Here is a 16164-nt window from a genome sequence, read left to right as displayed (position 1 = left end):
ATACAAAAAGTTAGCCAGGCATGGTGGCAGGCGCCTGTAATCCCAGCTACTTGGGAGGCTGAGGCAGGAGAATCACTAGAACCCAGGAAGCAGAGGTTGCAGTGAGCAGAGACTGCGCTACTGCACTCCAGCCTGGGCAACAGAGCGAGACTCCGTCTCCAAAACAAAACAAAAAAGCCCAGCAGGGTGGCTCACACCTGTAATCCCAGCACTTTGTGAGGCCGAGGTGGGCGGATCACGAGGTCAGGAGATTGAGACCACGGTGAAACTCCGTCTCTACTAAAAATACAAAAAATTAGCCGGGCGTGGTAGCGGGCGCCTCTAGTCCCAGCTACTCGGGAGGCTGAGACAGGAGAATGGCGTGAACCCAGGAGGCGGAGCTTGCAGTGAGCTGAGATCCGGCCACTGCACTCCAGCCTGGGCGACAGAGCGAGACTCCATCTCAAAAAAAAAAAAAAAAAAAAAAAAAAAAAAGTACTGTGGGTGAAGAGGGCAGAGCCTTCAGCAGAGGCTGGATAGGACAAGCGAGATCCCGAGGGGCCTGGAAGGCTGGCATGAGGAGCATGGGTTTTATCAGAGGGCATTTCAGGCTTGTGAGAGGCAACTGAGCAGGGAGGCACTTAAATCTTTCTGTGGAAAGCTCTGTCTGGCTGCTGTGTGGAATATGGATTGGAGAGGGCAGGTCTCGGTCCAGGAGCCCAGGGAGGACCCAGGAAAGGGACCAGGAAGGAGACGCAGGCCTGGTCCAGGCCAGGAGATAAAGTCGCAAAATGGTTAAAAGGTGTAATAGGCCAGGCTCGGTGGTTCATGCCTGTAATCCCAGCACTTTGGGAGGCCATACCAGGCAGATTACTTGAGCCCAGGAGTTCAAGACCAGCCTGGTCAACATGCAAAACCCCATCTCTCTTTTTAATTTTTTTATTGTATCTTTTTGGGTTTTTTGTTTTTTGTGGTTTTTGTTGTTATTTGTTTGTTTTGTTTTGTTTTTTTGAGACGGAGTTTCGCTCTTGTTGCCCTGGCTGGCACGTAATGGTACAATCTCAGCTCACTGCAATCTCTGCCTCCTGGGTTCAAGTGAGTCTCCTGCCTCAGCCTCCCGAGTAGCTGGGACTACAGGCGCCTGCCACCACGCCTGGCTAATTTTTTTTTATTTTTAATGGAGACGGGGTTTCACTGTGTTAGTCTCGATCTCCTGACCTCGTGATCCGCCCACCTCAGCCTCCCAAAGTGCTGGGATTACAGGCGTGAGCCACCGCGCCCGGCCTAATTTGTCATATTTTTAGTAGAGACGGGGTTTCACTATGTTGGCCAGGCTGGTCTCAAACTCCTGACCTCAAGTGATCCACCCGCCTTGGCCTCCAAAAGTGCTGGGATTACAAGCGTGAGCCACCACAGCTGGCCTTTATGTTTCCCTAGACTGCTCAGTAGAATGAAACCCTAGCTGTATAAAATAAAAAAAATTAAAAAAAAAAAAAAAGGCATGATAATAGCAAACAACCAGGTAGCTCTTTTTTTTTTGAGATGGAGTTTCGCTCTTTTTACCCAGGCTGGAGTGCAATGTCATGATCTCAGCTCACCACAACCTCCGCCTCCCAGGTTCAAGCAATTCTCCTGCCTCAGCCTCCCAAGTAGCTGGGATTATTAGCCACCATGCCTGGCTAATTTTGTATTTTTAGTAGAGGTGGGGTTTCCCCGTGTTGGTCAGGCTGGTCTCAAACTTCCGGCCTCAGGTGACCCACCTGCCTTGGCATCCCAAAGTGCTGGGATTACAGGCGTGAGTCATCGCGCCCAGCACCAGGTAGCTCTTATTTCTGTGCCAGGTACTAGCCTAAACTTTTTGTTAATTTAATTTTATGTATTTATTTTTGAGACAGAGTCTCATTCTGTAGCCCAGGCTGGAGTGCAGTGGTGCAATCATAGCTCACTACAGCCTCAGCCACCTGAATAGCTGAGACTACAGGTTGCACCAGCACACCTGGCTAGATTTTTTTATTTTTTTGCAGAGACAGGGTTTCACTATGTTGCCCAGTCTGGTCTCAAATTCCTGGCCTCAAACAATCTTCCTGTCTTGGCCTCCCAAAGCTCTAGGATTATAATAGGCATGAGCCCAGGAATTTGAGGTTACAGTGAGCTATGATTGGTGCCCCTGCACTCCAGTCTGGGCAACAGAGCAAGACCCTGTCTCTAAATATATATATATATATATATATATGTGTGTGTGTATATGTATATATATATATGTATATGTATATATATAGCTATTACAGTATACCCAAATGTTAACATCCTTTGCCAATGTTTAAAACAAAGGAAGAAATATGTTAGTTGTGAACTTTAAAATGTGTGTGTATGTGTGTGTGTGTTGGAGAGGAACAAAATTATCCAAAATTATTTTGGGAAGGAATATACTAAGACAATATTAAAAATCTGTTATGACCACTAAAGGAGGACTGGGCTTCCCAGCAGTAAGGCCAGGCAGCAGGGCTGAGACCAATCCAAGCACTTGTCAGTCTGTAGGTCACCCATGTCCTCCTCAGGACCTCAGTTTCCTCCAGGACCATGGATGGGAGGCAGAGACCAGTGCAGTGCCAGCATTAACCCTTTAGTTGTTACAGGGTAGGGAAGTTGCTGGCTGGGTACAGTGGCTTACACCTGTAATCCCAGCACTTTGGGAGGCCAAGGTAGGTGGATCACCTGAGGTTAGGAGTTCAAGACCAGCCTGGCCAACATGGTGAAACCCCATCTCTACTAAAAACACAAAAATTAGCCCAATGTGGTGGCATGCACCTGTAGTCCCAGCTACTCGGGAGGCTGAGGCAGAAGAATCGCTTGAACCTAGGAGGCAGAGGTTGCAGTGAGCTGAGATCACGCCACTGTGCTCCAGCCTGGGCAACAGAGTGAGACTCCATCTCAAAAAAATTAATAATAATAGCCAGGCATGATGGCACGTGCCTGTAGTCCTAGCTACTCGGGTGGTTGAAGCAGAAAAATCACTTGAACCCGGGAGGCAGAAGTTGCAGTGAGCCGAGATCGTGCCACTGCACTCCAGCCCGGGTTATGGAGTGAGATTCCGTCTCAAAAAATAATAATAATAAATAGAGGGAAGGGAAGTTATAGGGTGTGGTGCTTGGAGGCTTCAGTTCAGATTATTTATGAATTATGAAGGTATGAAGTTATGGTCTTTTTTTTTTTTGAGATGGAGTCTCACTCTGTCACCTAGGCTGGAGTGCACTGGTGCAATCTCTGCTCACTGCAACCTCCGCCTCTCAGGTTCAAGTGATTCTTTTGCCTCAGCCTCCCAAGTACTTGGGATTACAGGTATGTACCACCATGCCCAGCTAATTTTGTATTTTTTAGTAGTGATGGGGTTTCATCATGTTGTCCAGGCTGGTCTCAAACTCCTGACCTCAGGTGATCTGCCTGGCTCAGCCTCCCAAAGTGCTGGGATTACAGGCGTGAGCCACCATGCCTGGCCAAGGTATGGTCTATTTTAATAACCAGCCCAATACTAAGCATCAATTGTAGGTATGCCAGCAAAAATATTTGAAGGCCACGGCGCAGTGGCTCATGGGGAGCCTGAGGCAAGCAGATCACCTGAGCCCAGGAGTTCAAGACCAGCCTGGGCAACATGGCAAAACCCCTTCTCTACAAAAAAAATTGCAAAATTAGCTGGGTGTGGTGGTGCACACTGTAGTCCCAGCTACTTGGGCTGCTGAGATGGGAGGATCAGTTGAACCCGGGAAGTTGAGGCTGCAGTGAGCTGTGATTGCACCACTGCACAGCAGCCTGGGCAAGAGAGCAAGACCCTGTCTCAAAAACAAAACAAACAAAAACAAAAAATGTTTGAAGACTTGGCCGGGCGCGGTGGCTCAAGCCTGTAATCCCAGCACTTTGGGAGGCTGAGACGGGCGGATCACGAGGTCAGGAGATCGAGACCATCCTGGCTAATACGGTGAAACCCCGTCTCTATACAAAAAACTAGCTGGACGAGGTGGCGGGCGCCTGTAGTCCCAGCTAGGGCACCTGTAGTCCCAGCTACTTGGGAGGCTGAGGCAGGAGAATGGGGTAAACCCCAGAGGCGGAGCTTGCAGTGAGCTGAGATCTGGCCACTGTACTCCAGCCTGGGCGACAGAGCGAGACTCCGTCTCAAAAAAAAAAAAAAAAAAAAGTTTGAAGACCACTTCCCCAGAATAGAGGAGGGGATGGATTTGAGCGTTCATGGTGGCTTCTAAGACCCAGCCCCTGGAGCCCAATAGTGCCAGCCCACAAGCCTACTGACCAGCCTCTCTCCTCCTCTTTGTCCACAGGTTACGAAGTGACGGTGCTGGTGCGGGACTCCTCCAGGCTGCCATCAGAGGGGCCCCAGCCGGCCCACGTGGTAGTGGGGGATGTTCTGCAGGCAGCCGATGTGGACAAGACCGTGGCTGGGCAGGATGCTGTCATCGTGCTGCTGGGCACCCGCAATGACCTCAGTACTGAGCCCCCCCTCTGCCCACGGCCCTCCCCTACACCTCGGCCCCCAGCGCCACCCCCGCCCCCAGCCCCACCCCTGCCACCCCTGCCGCCGCCGCCGCCCACCAGTGACAGCCACTCTCTGTCCCCTCTAAGGTCCCACTACAGTGATGTCCGAGGGCGCCCGGAACATTGTGGCAGCCATGAAGGCTCATGGTGTGGACAAGGTCGTGGCCTGCACCTCGGGTGGGTGGTGGGATCATGGAGGTGGGGCTGAACTGGGGGGTACTGGGAAGGTAGCCCAGGGGCCTCTGAAAGGTGACACTGAAGCCATTCCATGTTCCTGTGCATTAACTGAGCACCAGCTGTGTGCCTGAACCTTACTGGGTGATGGTGGGGACACAGTGGTGACCTGTGCAGCCCTGGGCCCTGCACACACAAGATCACAGGTGGGAGAGAGGTGGTAAACAGATCCAGGATCAAACTGACATCCAGATCATCAAAGCTGGGATGGGGGAGGCAGGCAGAGGGGATAGGGCCACAATGGGAGAAACTACAGGACTGTGGGAGCCCAGAGGGGGTGTCTGACCCAGGCTGAGAGAGGTCAGGGTGGGCCCGCCAGAGGAAGTGATAGAGCTGTGGATATATACTAGGTCTCCGCCCTCACAGAGCTCCTGATTATGGGGACAAGGACATTAAGCAAATAGTTGTCCTGTATAATCTATTTATGTATGTATGTGTGTATGTATGTATTTTTAGTTATTTTGAGGTTTGTTTGAGATGGAGTCTCGCTCTGATGCCCAGGCTGGAGTGCCATGGCATGATCTTGGCTTACTGCAACCTCTGCCTCCCGGGTTCAAGGGATTCTCTTGCCTCAGTCTCCCGAGTAGCTGAGATTACAGGCACCTGCCACCACGCCTGGCTAATTTTTGTATTCTTAGTAGAGACAGGGTTTCACCATGTTGTCCAGGCTGGTCTCGAACTCCTGATCTCAAGTGTGTTTCATCACACAAATTGCCTCCCTGGAAAGGGAAGTGACATGAAAGAGGACTGCCTGATGATTGTAATTACACTCCAGGCAGAGGACAAAGCAAGCAAAGAGGCCTGGAGGCCAGACCTAGCTGGAGGGTAGGAAGCGAAATCATTTATGGCTTTTTTCCTCAAGCTTTGAAATGGAAAAGTAATACACAAGTAACCTTGCGATTTCAGAATGGTTCACTCGGTCTTGCTCTGTCAACCAGGCTGGAGTGCAGTGGTGCGACCATGGCTCACTGTAGCCTCAACCTGGGTTCAAGTGATCCTCCCCACTGCAGCCTCCCAAGCGGCTGGGACTGTAGGCATGCACCACCACACCTGGCTAATTTTTTGATATTTTTGTAGAGACAAGGCCTTACTTTTGTTCCCAGATTGGAATGGTCTGCAGTTAATTTTTGGGTTTTTTTCTCCCATGTCTTTTTTTCTTTGAGATGAAGTCTCACTCCATTGCCTAGGCTGGAGTGCAGTGGCGCAATATGAGCTCATGGCAACCGAGGCTCCACCTCTGGGGTTCGTGGTGCCTGGGACTATGATCTTGGCCTGCAGCGATTCTTCTGCCTCAGCCTCCTGAGTAGCTGGGATTACAGGCGCCTGCCACCATGCCCTGCTAATTTTTGTATTTTTGGTAGAAACAAGGTTTCGCCATGTTGGCCAGGCTGATGTTGAACTCCTGGCCTCAAGCAGTCCTCCTGCCTCGGCCTCCCAAAGTGCTGGGATTATAGGTGTAAGCCACCACGTCCAGACTCTCCCATGTCTTTTTTTTTTTTCTTTTCTTTTCTTTTTTTTTTTTTTTTGAGACGGAGTCTCGCTGTGTCTCCCAGGCTGGAGTGCAGCGGCCGGATCTCAGCTCGCTGCAAGCTCCGCCTCCCGGGTTCACGCCATTCTCCTGCCTCAGCCTCCCAAGTAGCTGGGACTACAGGCGCCCGCCACCTCGCCCGGCAAGTTTTTTTGTAATTTTTAGTAGAGACGGGGTTTTACCGTGTTAGCCAGGATGGTCTCGATCTCCTGACCTCGTGATCCACCCGTCTCGGCCTCCCAAAGTGCTGGGATTACAGGCTTGAGCCACCGCGCCCGGCCTCTCCCATGTCTTAAAAATCAATTTAGGCCGGGCGCGGTGGCTCAAGCCTGTAATCCCAGCACTTTGGGAGGCCGAGGCGGGTGGATCACGAGGTCAGGAGATCGAGACCATCCTGGCTAACATGGTGAAACCCCGTCTCTACTAAAAATACAAAAAAAACTAGCCGGGCGTGGTGGCGGGCGCCTGTAGTCTCAGCTACTTGGGAGGCTGAGGCGGGAGAATGGCGTGAACCCGGGAGGCGGAGTTTGCAGCGAGCCGAGATCAGGCCACTGCACTCCAGCCTGGGAGACACAGCGAGACTCCGTCTCAAAAAAAGAAAAAAAAAAAAAAAAAAAAAAAATCAATTTAAGTGGTTAAGTTTTGCTTCCATGAAAAAGACGAACCTGTAAAATTGATTTAATATGCTTTCTTTTTTTCAATTTTTTTTTTGTTTTTTGTTTAGATTGTTTTCTAAATATTAAAGTCTTATGTGTGCCAGGATTGTTTTTTAATTAAAAAAAAATTTTTTTTTGAGACAAGATCTCACTCTGTCACCCAGGCTGGAGTGCAGTGGCATGATCATAGTTCATTGTACCCTTGAACTCCTGGGCTCAAGGAATCCCCTCACTTTAGCCCCTCAAATAGCTAGGACAACAGCTATGAGCCATTGAATCCAGCTTAACTTTTTCTTTGGAAATGATCTCAAACTTACAGAAAAATTGAAAGGACACCGGTACACCCACTGCCCTCTGTTCACAGACACACAGTGTTTTCTTTGCTGACCCATTTGAAGTTAGCTTACATACCTCATGGCTGCTTACTTCAGTGTGTAGGTCCTCAATATACTTTTTAACTTTTTATTATAAAAAGTTATAAACAGAAAAGTTAAAAGAATAGTCATGTGAACAACCGTATTCCTTTTTTTTTTTTTTTTAATTTTTAAGTTTGGATTTATTTATTTATTTATTTATTTATTTATTTATTTTTTTTGAGACCAGGTTATGAGGCTGGCTAATTTTTGTATTTTTGGTAGAGATAGGGTTTCGCCATGTTGCCCAGGCTGGTTTCAAACTCCCGGACTCAAGCGATCCACCAGCCTCAGCCTCCCAAAGTGCTGGGATTACACGTGAGCCACTGCACCTGGCCAACAGCCATATTCCTGATTTTAAAATTGTGATTGTGTTTTGTAATTGGTTTATGCACATACACATACACAAATAGTTTTTGTTTTTGTTCTCCTAAACTATTTGGGTTTTTTGTTTGTTTTTGCTTTCTTTGAGACGGAGTTTCACTGTGTTACCCAGACTAGAGCACAATGGCATGATCTCAGCTCACTGCAACATCCGCCTCCCGGGTTCAAGGTATCCTCCTGCCTCAGCCTCCTGAGTAGCTGGGATTACAGGTGCCCGCCACCACGTCTGGTTAATTTTGTGTGTGTGTATTTTTAGTATAGATGGGGTTTCACCATATTGGCCAGGCTGGTCTGGAACTCCTGACCTCAAGTGATGTGGCCTCCCAAAGTGCTGGATTGCCGGTGTGAGCCACTGCACCCGGGCTTCCTAAACTATTTGAAATGGAGCTGCGCACCCACCGACACCTTCGGCAAGTCCCAAGAAAAGGACCTTTCTCTTCCAGCACCACAGTGCAATGGTCACCCTTTAATTATCTTCCACCCTCTAATTATTAGAGTTTAATATTCCCTCCATATTCAAATGTCAAGGTAAAAGATTAGAAAGATTTTTGTCATCTAAGAAGCTCGGAGTTTATCCATTAGGGCTTGAGGAGGATTGTTTTTTACGGAGGGAACTGAGAGGATTAGAAAGAAATCCAGAGTAAGGCCAGGCACAGTGGTTCACGCCTGTAATCCGAGCACTTTGAGAGGCCAAGGTGGGCGGATTGCTTGAGTCCAGGAGTACAGGACCAGTCAGGGCAACATAGCAAAACTCCATCTCTCCAAAAAAAATACAGAAAATTAGCTGGGTGTGTTGGTACGCACCTGCGGTCCCCACTACTTGGGAAGCTTAGGTGGGAGGAGCCTTTGAGCCTAGAAGGTGGAGGTTGCAGTGAGCTGTGATTGCACCGCTGCACTCCAGCCTGGGCTACAGAGCGAGACCCTGTCTCAAAACACAACAAAACAAAACAAAAAAGAAAGAAACCCAGGGTGAGTTAGAGACTGGATTTGAGATTGTGAACTGGAGGCTGGAGGCTGCAGATAAAAACATGGAATGAGGAGAAGGGGAATAGGGCCCTGAGATCCTTGCTGTGTGGCCTTGGGCCACCACTTCACAATCTGCACCGCAGTTTTCTCATCTGAAAAGAGGAAACCCTGGGCCAGGTGTGGTGGCTCACACCTGTAATCCCAGCACTTTGGGAGGCTGAGGCGGGTGGATCACTTGAGGTCAGGAGTTCGAGACCAGCCTGGCCAACATGGTGAAACCCCGTCTCTACCAAAAATACAAAAATCAGCTGGGCATGGTGGCGCATACTTGTAATCCCAGCTACTCAGGAGGCTGAGGCAGGAGAATCACCGGAAACTTGGAGGTGGAGGTTGCAGGGAGCATGATGTGATCATAACTTACTACAGCCTCCAACTTCTAGGCTCAAGGGATCCTCCTGAGTAGCTAAGACCACAGGCATGTGCCACCATGCCCATCTAATTTTAAAAATGTTTTTGTTGCGACAGGGTCTGGCTATGTTGCCCAGGCTGGTCTCTGTGACACACCTTTTTATAACCACTAACATTACTCAAACTATGTATTTTTTTTCTAGACAAGGTCTTGCTCTGTTGTCCAGGCTGGAGTGCAGTCGTGCAATCACAGCTCACTGCAGCCTCGAACTCCTGAGCTCAAGTGATCCTCTCACCTCAGTCTTCTGAGCAGCTAAGACCACAGGTGTGGATCATCACGACTGGCTAATTTTTTAATTTTTTGTAGAGACGGATCTCACCAATCTTGCCCAGGCGAGTCTAGAACTGCTGGACTCAACTGATCCTCCTACCTCAGCCTCCCAAACTGCTGGGATTACAGGTGTGAGCCACTGTGCCCAGCCTTTGAACAATGTATATCATCCCAGTTTGCACATGAGGAAACAGGAAGCTGGCCAGTGGTCGATACAGGACTTGACTTTAGGCAGAACCCAAGCTCTTAACTATTCACCAAACTGCTCCTAAAAGTATTTAGCATAGTTCTTGGCTTGAGGTAAAAGTTCTACAAATGTCAGCCGGTATAGCTTGGCCAAGTTATAGCTTGTTGAAAGCTAATTCCTGAACAAATATTTAGTGAGTACCTACAATGTTCCAGATACTTCTAAGGGCTGGGATTGGAGCAGGAAATGTGATAGAAAGAGTCACAGAATAACTCTAGGGTGTGGCGACAGGGGAAGGGTCCTAGGGAGAAAACAAGGCCCCAAGAAAAGGAATTGGTAAACTGGGCTGGGGGAGATGGGATTTTGCTATTTTAAGCAGGACAGTCAAGAAAAGCTGCATGGAAAGGTGACCTTTGAGCAAAGTCTGCAAAGAAAACAGGGAGCCACGTGGCTATGAGAGGGAAATGACAAAGGGTCCTGGGTCACACCCGTAATCTCAGCACTTTAGGAGGTCGAGGTGGGAGGATCTCTTAAGCCCGGGAGTTCAAAACTAGCCTGGGCAACTTGGTAAGACCTCCATCACTACAAAAAACACTTTTTTTTTCTTTTTCTTTAGAGACGGAGTTTTGCTCTGTCGCCCAGGCTGGAGTGCAATGGCGCGATATCGGCTCACTGCAACCTCTGCCTCCCAGGTTCAAGGGATTCTCATGCCTCAGCTTCCTGAAAATAGCTGGGATTACAGGCATGCACCAAGTCACCCAGCTAATTTTTGTTTTTTTGTTTTGTTCTGCTTTGTTTTTGAGATGGAGTCTTGCTCTGTCTTCCAAGCCGGAGTGCAGTGGCGTGATCTCGGCTCACTGCAACCTCCGCCTCCTGGATTCAAGCGATTCTCCAGCCTCAGTCTCCTGAGTAGCTAGTACTACAGGCATGAACCACCACGCCCAGCTAATTTTTGTATTTTTAGTAGAGACGGGGGTTTCACCATGTTGGCCAGGCTGGTCTCAAACTCCTAACCTCAGGCGATCTGTCCTCCTCAGTCTCCCAAAGTGCTGGGATTACAGAGGTGAGCCACCGCACCTGGCCTAAAAAAATTTTTTTTAATTAGCCAGGCTTGGCCGGGATGGCGCCATTACACTGCAGCCTGGGTGACGAGAGGGAAACTCTGTCTCAAAAAAAAAAAAAAAAAAAAAAAGGGCCGGGCGCGGTGGCTCAAGCCTGTAATCCCAGCACTTTGGGAGGCCGAGACGGGCGGATCACGAGGTCAGGAGATCGAGACCATCCTGGCTAACACAATGAAACCCCGTCTCTACTAAAAATACAAAAAAATTAGCCGGGCGAGGTGGCGGGCGCCTGTAGTCCCAGCTACTCGGGAGGCTGAGGCAGGAGAATGGCGTAAACCCGGGAGGCGGAGCTTGCAGTGAGCCGAGATAGCGCCACTGCACTCCAGCCTGGGCGACAGAGCGAGACTCCGTCTCAAAAAAAAAAAAAAAAAAAAAGAAAAAAAAGAAAAAAAAAGTGGGGGTTTGGTGGCTCACCCCTGTGGTCCCAACTCCTCAGGAGGCTAAGACAGGAGGATCACTTCAGCTCAGAAGTTCAAGGCTGCAATGAGCCATGTTCACGCCACTGCCCTCCAGCCTGGACAACAGAATGAGACCCTGTCTCCGAGAAAATAAAAAAGAGAGGGAAATGCATCAGAGGCAGAGGGATCAGACATTGCCAAGGCTGAGAGGCAGAACCTGGCTGGAGCAGAGGCATGTAAGGGAGAGTGGTAGGCAGGGTAGGCAGGGACGTCAGAGAGCTGATGGGGCCATATCAGGTGGGGCCTTGAGGGCTGGCCATGAGGACTTTGCTTCTACTCTGAGTGAGATGGAGCTATGGATGTGAACTGATAGGGGTGTTCATGGGCTCCTTGGGAGGAAGGATGGAGGGGCTGAGAGACCAGGGAGGAGGCTGCTGGGCTGGTCCAGGCAAGAGGAAACAGTGGACAGGACCAGGCAGAGTGAGAAGAGGTCAGATTTGGAATTACTGTGATCAGCAGACAGCTCTTACCTGGCCTGTGAGGGAAAGAGGAGGCCCAGAGACTCCCCTGTTTTTGCAACTGGAAGGCAATGGTGAGCCATGGCAGGGTTTTGTCCTGGCATCAAGACAAGTGGGCCCTTGGCCGGGCGTAGTGGCTCATGCCTATAATTCCAGCACTTTGGGAGGTGGAGGAGGGTGGATCATCTGAGGTCAGGAGTTTGAGACCAGCCTGGCCAACATGGTGAAACCCTGTCTGTACTAAAAATACAAAAATTAGCCAGGTTGGTGGTGTGCACCTGTAATCCCAGCTACTGGGGAGGCTGAGGCCAAATTGCTTGAACCCAGGAGGCAGAGGTTGCAGTGAGCTGAGATTGCACCACTGCACTCAGCCTGGGTGACAGAGCGAGACTCTGTCTCAAATAAACAAAAAAAGAGAGAGAGAAAGAGAGAGAGCCCAGGCTGATCCTGCCCTGTGTCCTCCCTCCAGCTTTCCTGCTCTGGGACCCCACCAAGGTGCCCCCACGACTGCAGGCCGTGACCGATGACCACATCCGGATGCACAAGGTGCTGCAGGAATCGGGCCTGAAGTACGTGGCTGTGATGCCGCCACACATAGGTAAGCAGGGCAGGGACCTGGTGGCACCAATGCCATCTGCCTGTTCCCTCCTGCCCTCTGGGGAGATCTGCAAGGCCTTCCCTGATCACCCTAAAATTGCAAACCTTCCTATGATATTGTGACATATATATTTGGCCTTTGTCCCTGTTTCCTGGCATACAACTCCTAAAATCCTTGGAATCTCCAAAATGATAAATGTCTTTTTTTATGCTGATGAGTTCACTGAGAGCTGGCATCCCCTAGGCAGCTTCAGGTCTGGTCACCAGAAAGACTAAGGCTGGATTAGAGGGTTGGGACTTTCCCTTCTGAGGAGTGGTGAGGGATTGAAGGTTGAGGGGATTACCACTGGCTAATGGTTTAATCCATTATGTCTATGGATTCTGGGGCCTCAGCCTCCTGAGTAGCTGGGATTACATGCCTGTATCACCATGCCCGGCCATGGCTTACATTTCTAGTATGGGAGATAGAGATTAGATAGATAGATAGATAGATAGATAGATAGATAGATAGATAGATAGATAGATAGATAGATATGCAGGCCAAGCATGGTGGTTCACGCCTGTAATTCCGTCACTTTGGGAAGCCAAGACGAAGGATTGCTTCAGCCCAGGAGTTTGAGACCAGCCTGGGCAACACAGACTTATCTCTACAATGTAAATACAAAAAAAAAAAATTAGCTGGGTATGGTGGCACACACCTGTGGTCCCAGCTATTTGGAGGCTGTGGCTTGAGGATGGCTTGAGCCCAGGAGATCAAGGCTGCAATGAGATGTGATAGAGCCACCACACTCCAGCCTGGGCAACAGCGTGAGACCCTGTCTAGAAAAAAAGAAAAAGACAAGAAAAGATAGATATTAATGGCCGGGCACGGTGGATCACGCCTGTAATCCCAGCACTTTGGGAGGCCAAGGTGGGCGGATTACGAGGTCAGGAGATCAAGACCGTCCTGGCTAACACGGTGAAACCCCGTCTCAATGCCTGTAGTCCATTCTCCTGCCTCAGCCTCCCTAGTAGCTGGGACTACAGGCACCCGCCACCACACCTGGCTAATTTTTTGTATTTTTTAATAGAGACAGGGTTTCACCGTGTTAGCCAGGATGGTCTCAACTTCTTGACCTTGTGATCCACCCACCTCGGCCTCCCAAAGTGCTGGGATTACAGGTGTGAGCCACCATACCTGGGCTTTCTTTTTTTTTTTTTTTTTTTTTGGAGACAGAGTCTCGCTCTATTGCCGGGCTGGAGCTCAGTGGCATGATCTTGGCTTACTGCAACCTTTTGCCTCCTGGGTTCAAGTGATTCTCCTGCCTCAGCCCCCAGAATAGCTGGGACTATAGGCATGCGCCACCACGACCAGCTAATTTTTGTATTTTTAGTAGAGACGAGGTTTCACCATGTTGGCCAGGTTGGTCCCGATCTCTTGACCTTGTGATCTGCCCACCTTGGCCTCCCAAAGTGCTGGGATTACTGGTGTGAGCCACTGCGCCCAGCCAAGTGTGTGAAAACTTTCAAACCTCCCGAGTTGAATGCATTAAAGGTTTGTGAATACACATAAACCCTTTGTTTAGGTTCAGTGCTTAGCTTTTTATCCTGTTCTCTCTCCCTCTCTCCTCCTCTCTCTCTCTCCATGAATATATAGATAGATTTTGCTGAATATATTGTGAAAAAAATATATGCATATATATTTGGCTTAATCATTTGAGAGGAATTATAACATTGTCTCACTTCACTCCTAAATACCTAGACAGCTATCTCCTAAAAGAAAGATATTTGCACACAAAACATGATCACACCTAAGGAAAGTGACATTTACTGTCATATCATTTAGTATCCACTCCATAGTAAAATTTCCTCAACTGTCAGGCCGGCACAGTGGCTCACATATGTAATCCCAGCACTTTGGGAGGCCAGGGTGGGCAGATCAGTTGATGTCAGGAGTTCGAGACCAGCCTGGCCAACATGGTGAGACCCCGTCTCTACTAAAAATTCAAAAATTAGCCAGGTGTGGTGGCGGACACCTGTAATCCCAGATACTCAGGAGACCGAGGCACAAGAATTGCTTGAACCTAGGAGGCAGAGGTTGCAGTGAGCTGAGATTGTGCCACTGCATTCCAGCCTGGGTGACAGAGCAAGACTCTGTATCAAAAAATCAGAAAAATTTTTTTCAATCTACCCTGCCCTTTTTCTTTAAGTTTCTCATAACATTAACCAGGCCAGGTAACTTTAAAAGGCCCACATTCTGGAATTTTCTTTTTTTTTTTTTTTTTTTGATACGGAGTCTGGCTCTGTCGCCCAGGCTGGAGTACAGTGGCCGGATCTCAGCTCACTGCAAGCTCCGCCTCCCGGGTTCACGCCATTCTCCTGCCTCAGCCTCCCGCTTAGCTGGGACTACAGGCGCCCGCCACCTCGCCCGGCTAATTTTTTGTATTTTTTAGTAGAGATGGGGTTTCACTGGGTTATCCAGGATGGTCTCGATCTCCTGACCTCATGATCCGCCTGTCTCGGCCTCCCAAAGTGCTGGGATTACAGGCTTGAGCCACCGCGCCCGGCCACATTCTGGAATTTTCTAGCTGTTTTGCCACAGATTCAGATTAAACATGTTGGGCACGAATGCCACATGGGGTGAGGGTGTGTGTTCCTTTTTTTTTTTCTTTTTTTTTTGAGACGGGTCTCCCTCTGTTGCCCAGGCTGGAGTGCAGTGGCACAATCTTGGCTCACTGCAACCTCCGCTTCCTGGGCTCAAGTGATTCTCCTGCCTCAGTTGCCCAAATAGCTGGGACTACAGGCATAAGCTACCACACCCAGCTAATTTTTGCATTTTTTGTAGAGATGTGGTTTGGCCATGTTGGCTGGTCTCAAACTCCTGAGCTCAACTGATCCTCCCACCTTGGCCTCCCAAAGTGCTGAGATTACAGACGTGAGCCACCGCGCCCAGCCAGGGCAGGCGATTCCCGTCCACTTTGTCCCAAGCAAACACACAGCCAAGGGTGTGTGTTCCATACTGTGCATAATTCCAGCCTGTCTCTGCTTGGGTGATGGTACATTTTATCCCTAAGTTTAGTTGGTTACTGTCAGATAATTTGTTGTTGTTGTTGTTGTTGTTAGAGACAAGGTCTTGCTCTGTCGCCCAGGTTGGAGTGCAGTGTCACGATCATGGCTCCCTGCAGCTTCAGCTTCCCTGGCTCAAGCAATTCTCCAGCCTCAGCCTCCTGAGTAGTTGGGACTACAGAGGCACACCACTGCACCCGGCTGATTTTTGTATTTTTAGTGGACTCAGGGTCTCCCTGTGTTGCCCAGGCTAGTTTCAAACTCCTGGGCTTGAGTGATCCTCCTGTCTCAGCCTCCCAAAGTGCCGGGATGATGGGCATGAGCCACCGCCACTGGCCAGGGCAGGGGATTCCTGTCTGCTTTGTCCCTTGCTTGGGTGCCCAGCACCTGGCCACATAATAGGTAATCAATAAGGATTTCTCGAATGAATGAAGCAAAGGATATAGATGAGCACCTGCATACCGGAAGTCCATTCTTGGCTGTGACACCACCCAGGCTGGGCACACAGTAGGCACCCTGGGAAGGTCTTTCTGGGGGTCAAATTTTGGGGGAGGGGAAAGGTGACTGCTTCACCCAGCCCTTCTGTCTTTACTTCACAGGAGACCAGCCACTAACTGGGGCGTACACAGTAACCCTGGATGGACGAGGGCCCTCGAGGGTCATCTCCAAACATGACCTGGGCCACTTCATGCTGCACTGCCTCACCACTGATGAGTACGACGGCCACAGCACCTACCCCTCCCACCAGTACCAGTAGCACTCTGTCCCCATCTGGGAGGGTGGCATTCTGGGACATGAGGAACAGAGGAAAGGGGCAATAAATGTTGAGCCAAGAGCTTCAAATTATTCTAGAGAAA

At 49.5% G+C, this 16164-nt stretch overlaps 1 protein-coding gene across 2 annotated transcripts in view; it reads left to right on the top strand.

Annotated features, from left to right (window-relative positions):
• BLVRB (biliverdin reductase B) overlaps positions 1–16164 on the top strand; it is a 220150-nt gene extending 203986 nt beyond the window's left edge. For both annotated transcript variants that reach the window (XM_050769318.1, XM_050769317.1), the window contains 4 exons: positions 4308–4472; positions 4609–4698; positions 12135–12263; positions 15907–16164. In XM_050769318.1, the coding sequence (XP_050625275.1) occupies positions 4308–4472; positions 4609–4698; positions 12135–12263; positions 15907–16064 (542 nt within the window). In that variant the 3' untranslated portion in view covers positions 16065–16164. The remainder of the gene's footprint in view (positions 1–4307; positions 4473–4608; positions 4699–12134; positions 12264–15906) is intronic.

The sequence above is a fragment of the Macaca thibetana genome, chromosome 19 (assembly GCF_024542745.1).
Source record: "Macaca thibetana thibetana isolate TM-01 chromosome 19, ASM2454274v1, whole genome shotgun sequence".
In the NCBI taxonomy this organism is placed as follows: Eukaryota; Metazoa; Chordata; class Mammalia; order Primates; family Cercopithecidae; genus Macaca; species Macaca thibetana.
Note: the sequence above shows the minus strand (reverse complement) of the source record. Positions and strands in the feature narration are given on the sequence as shown.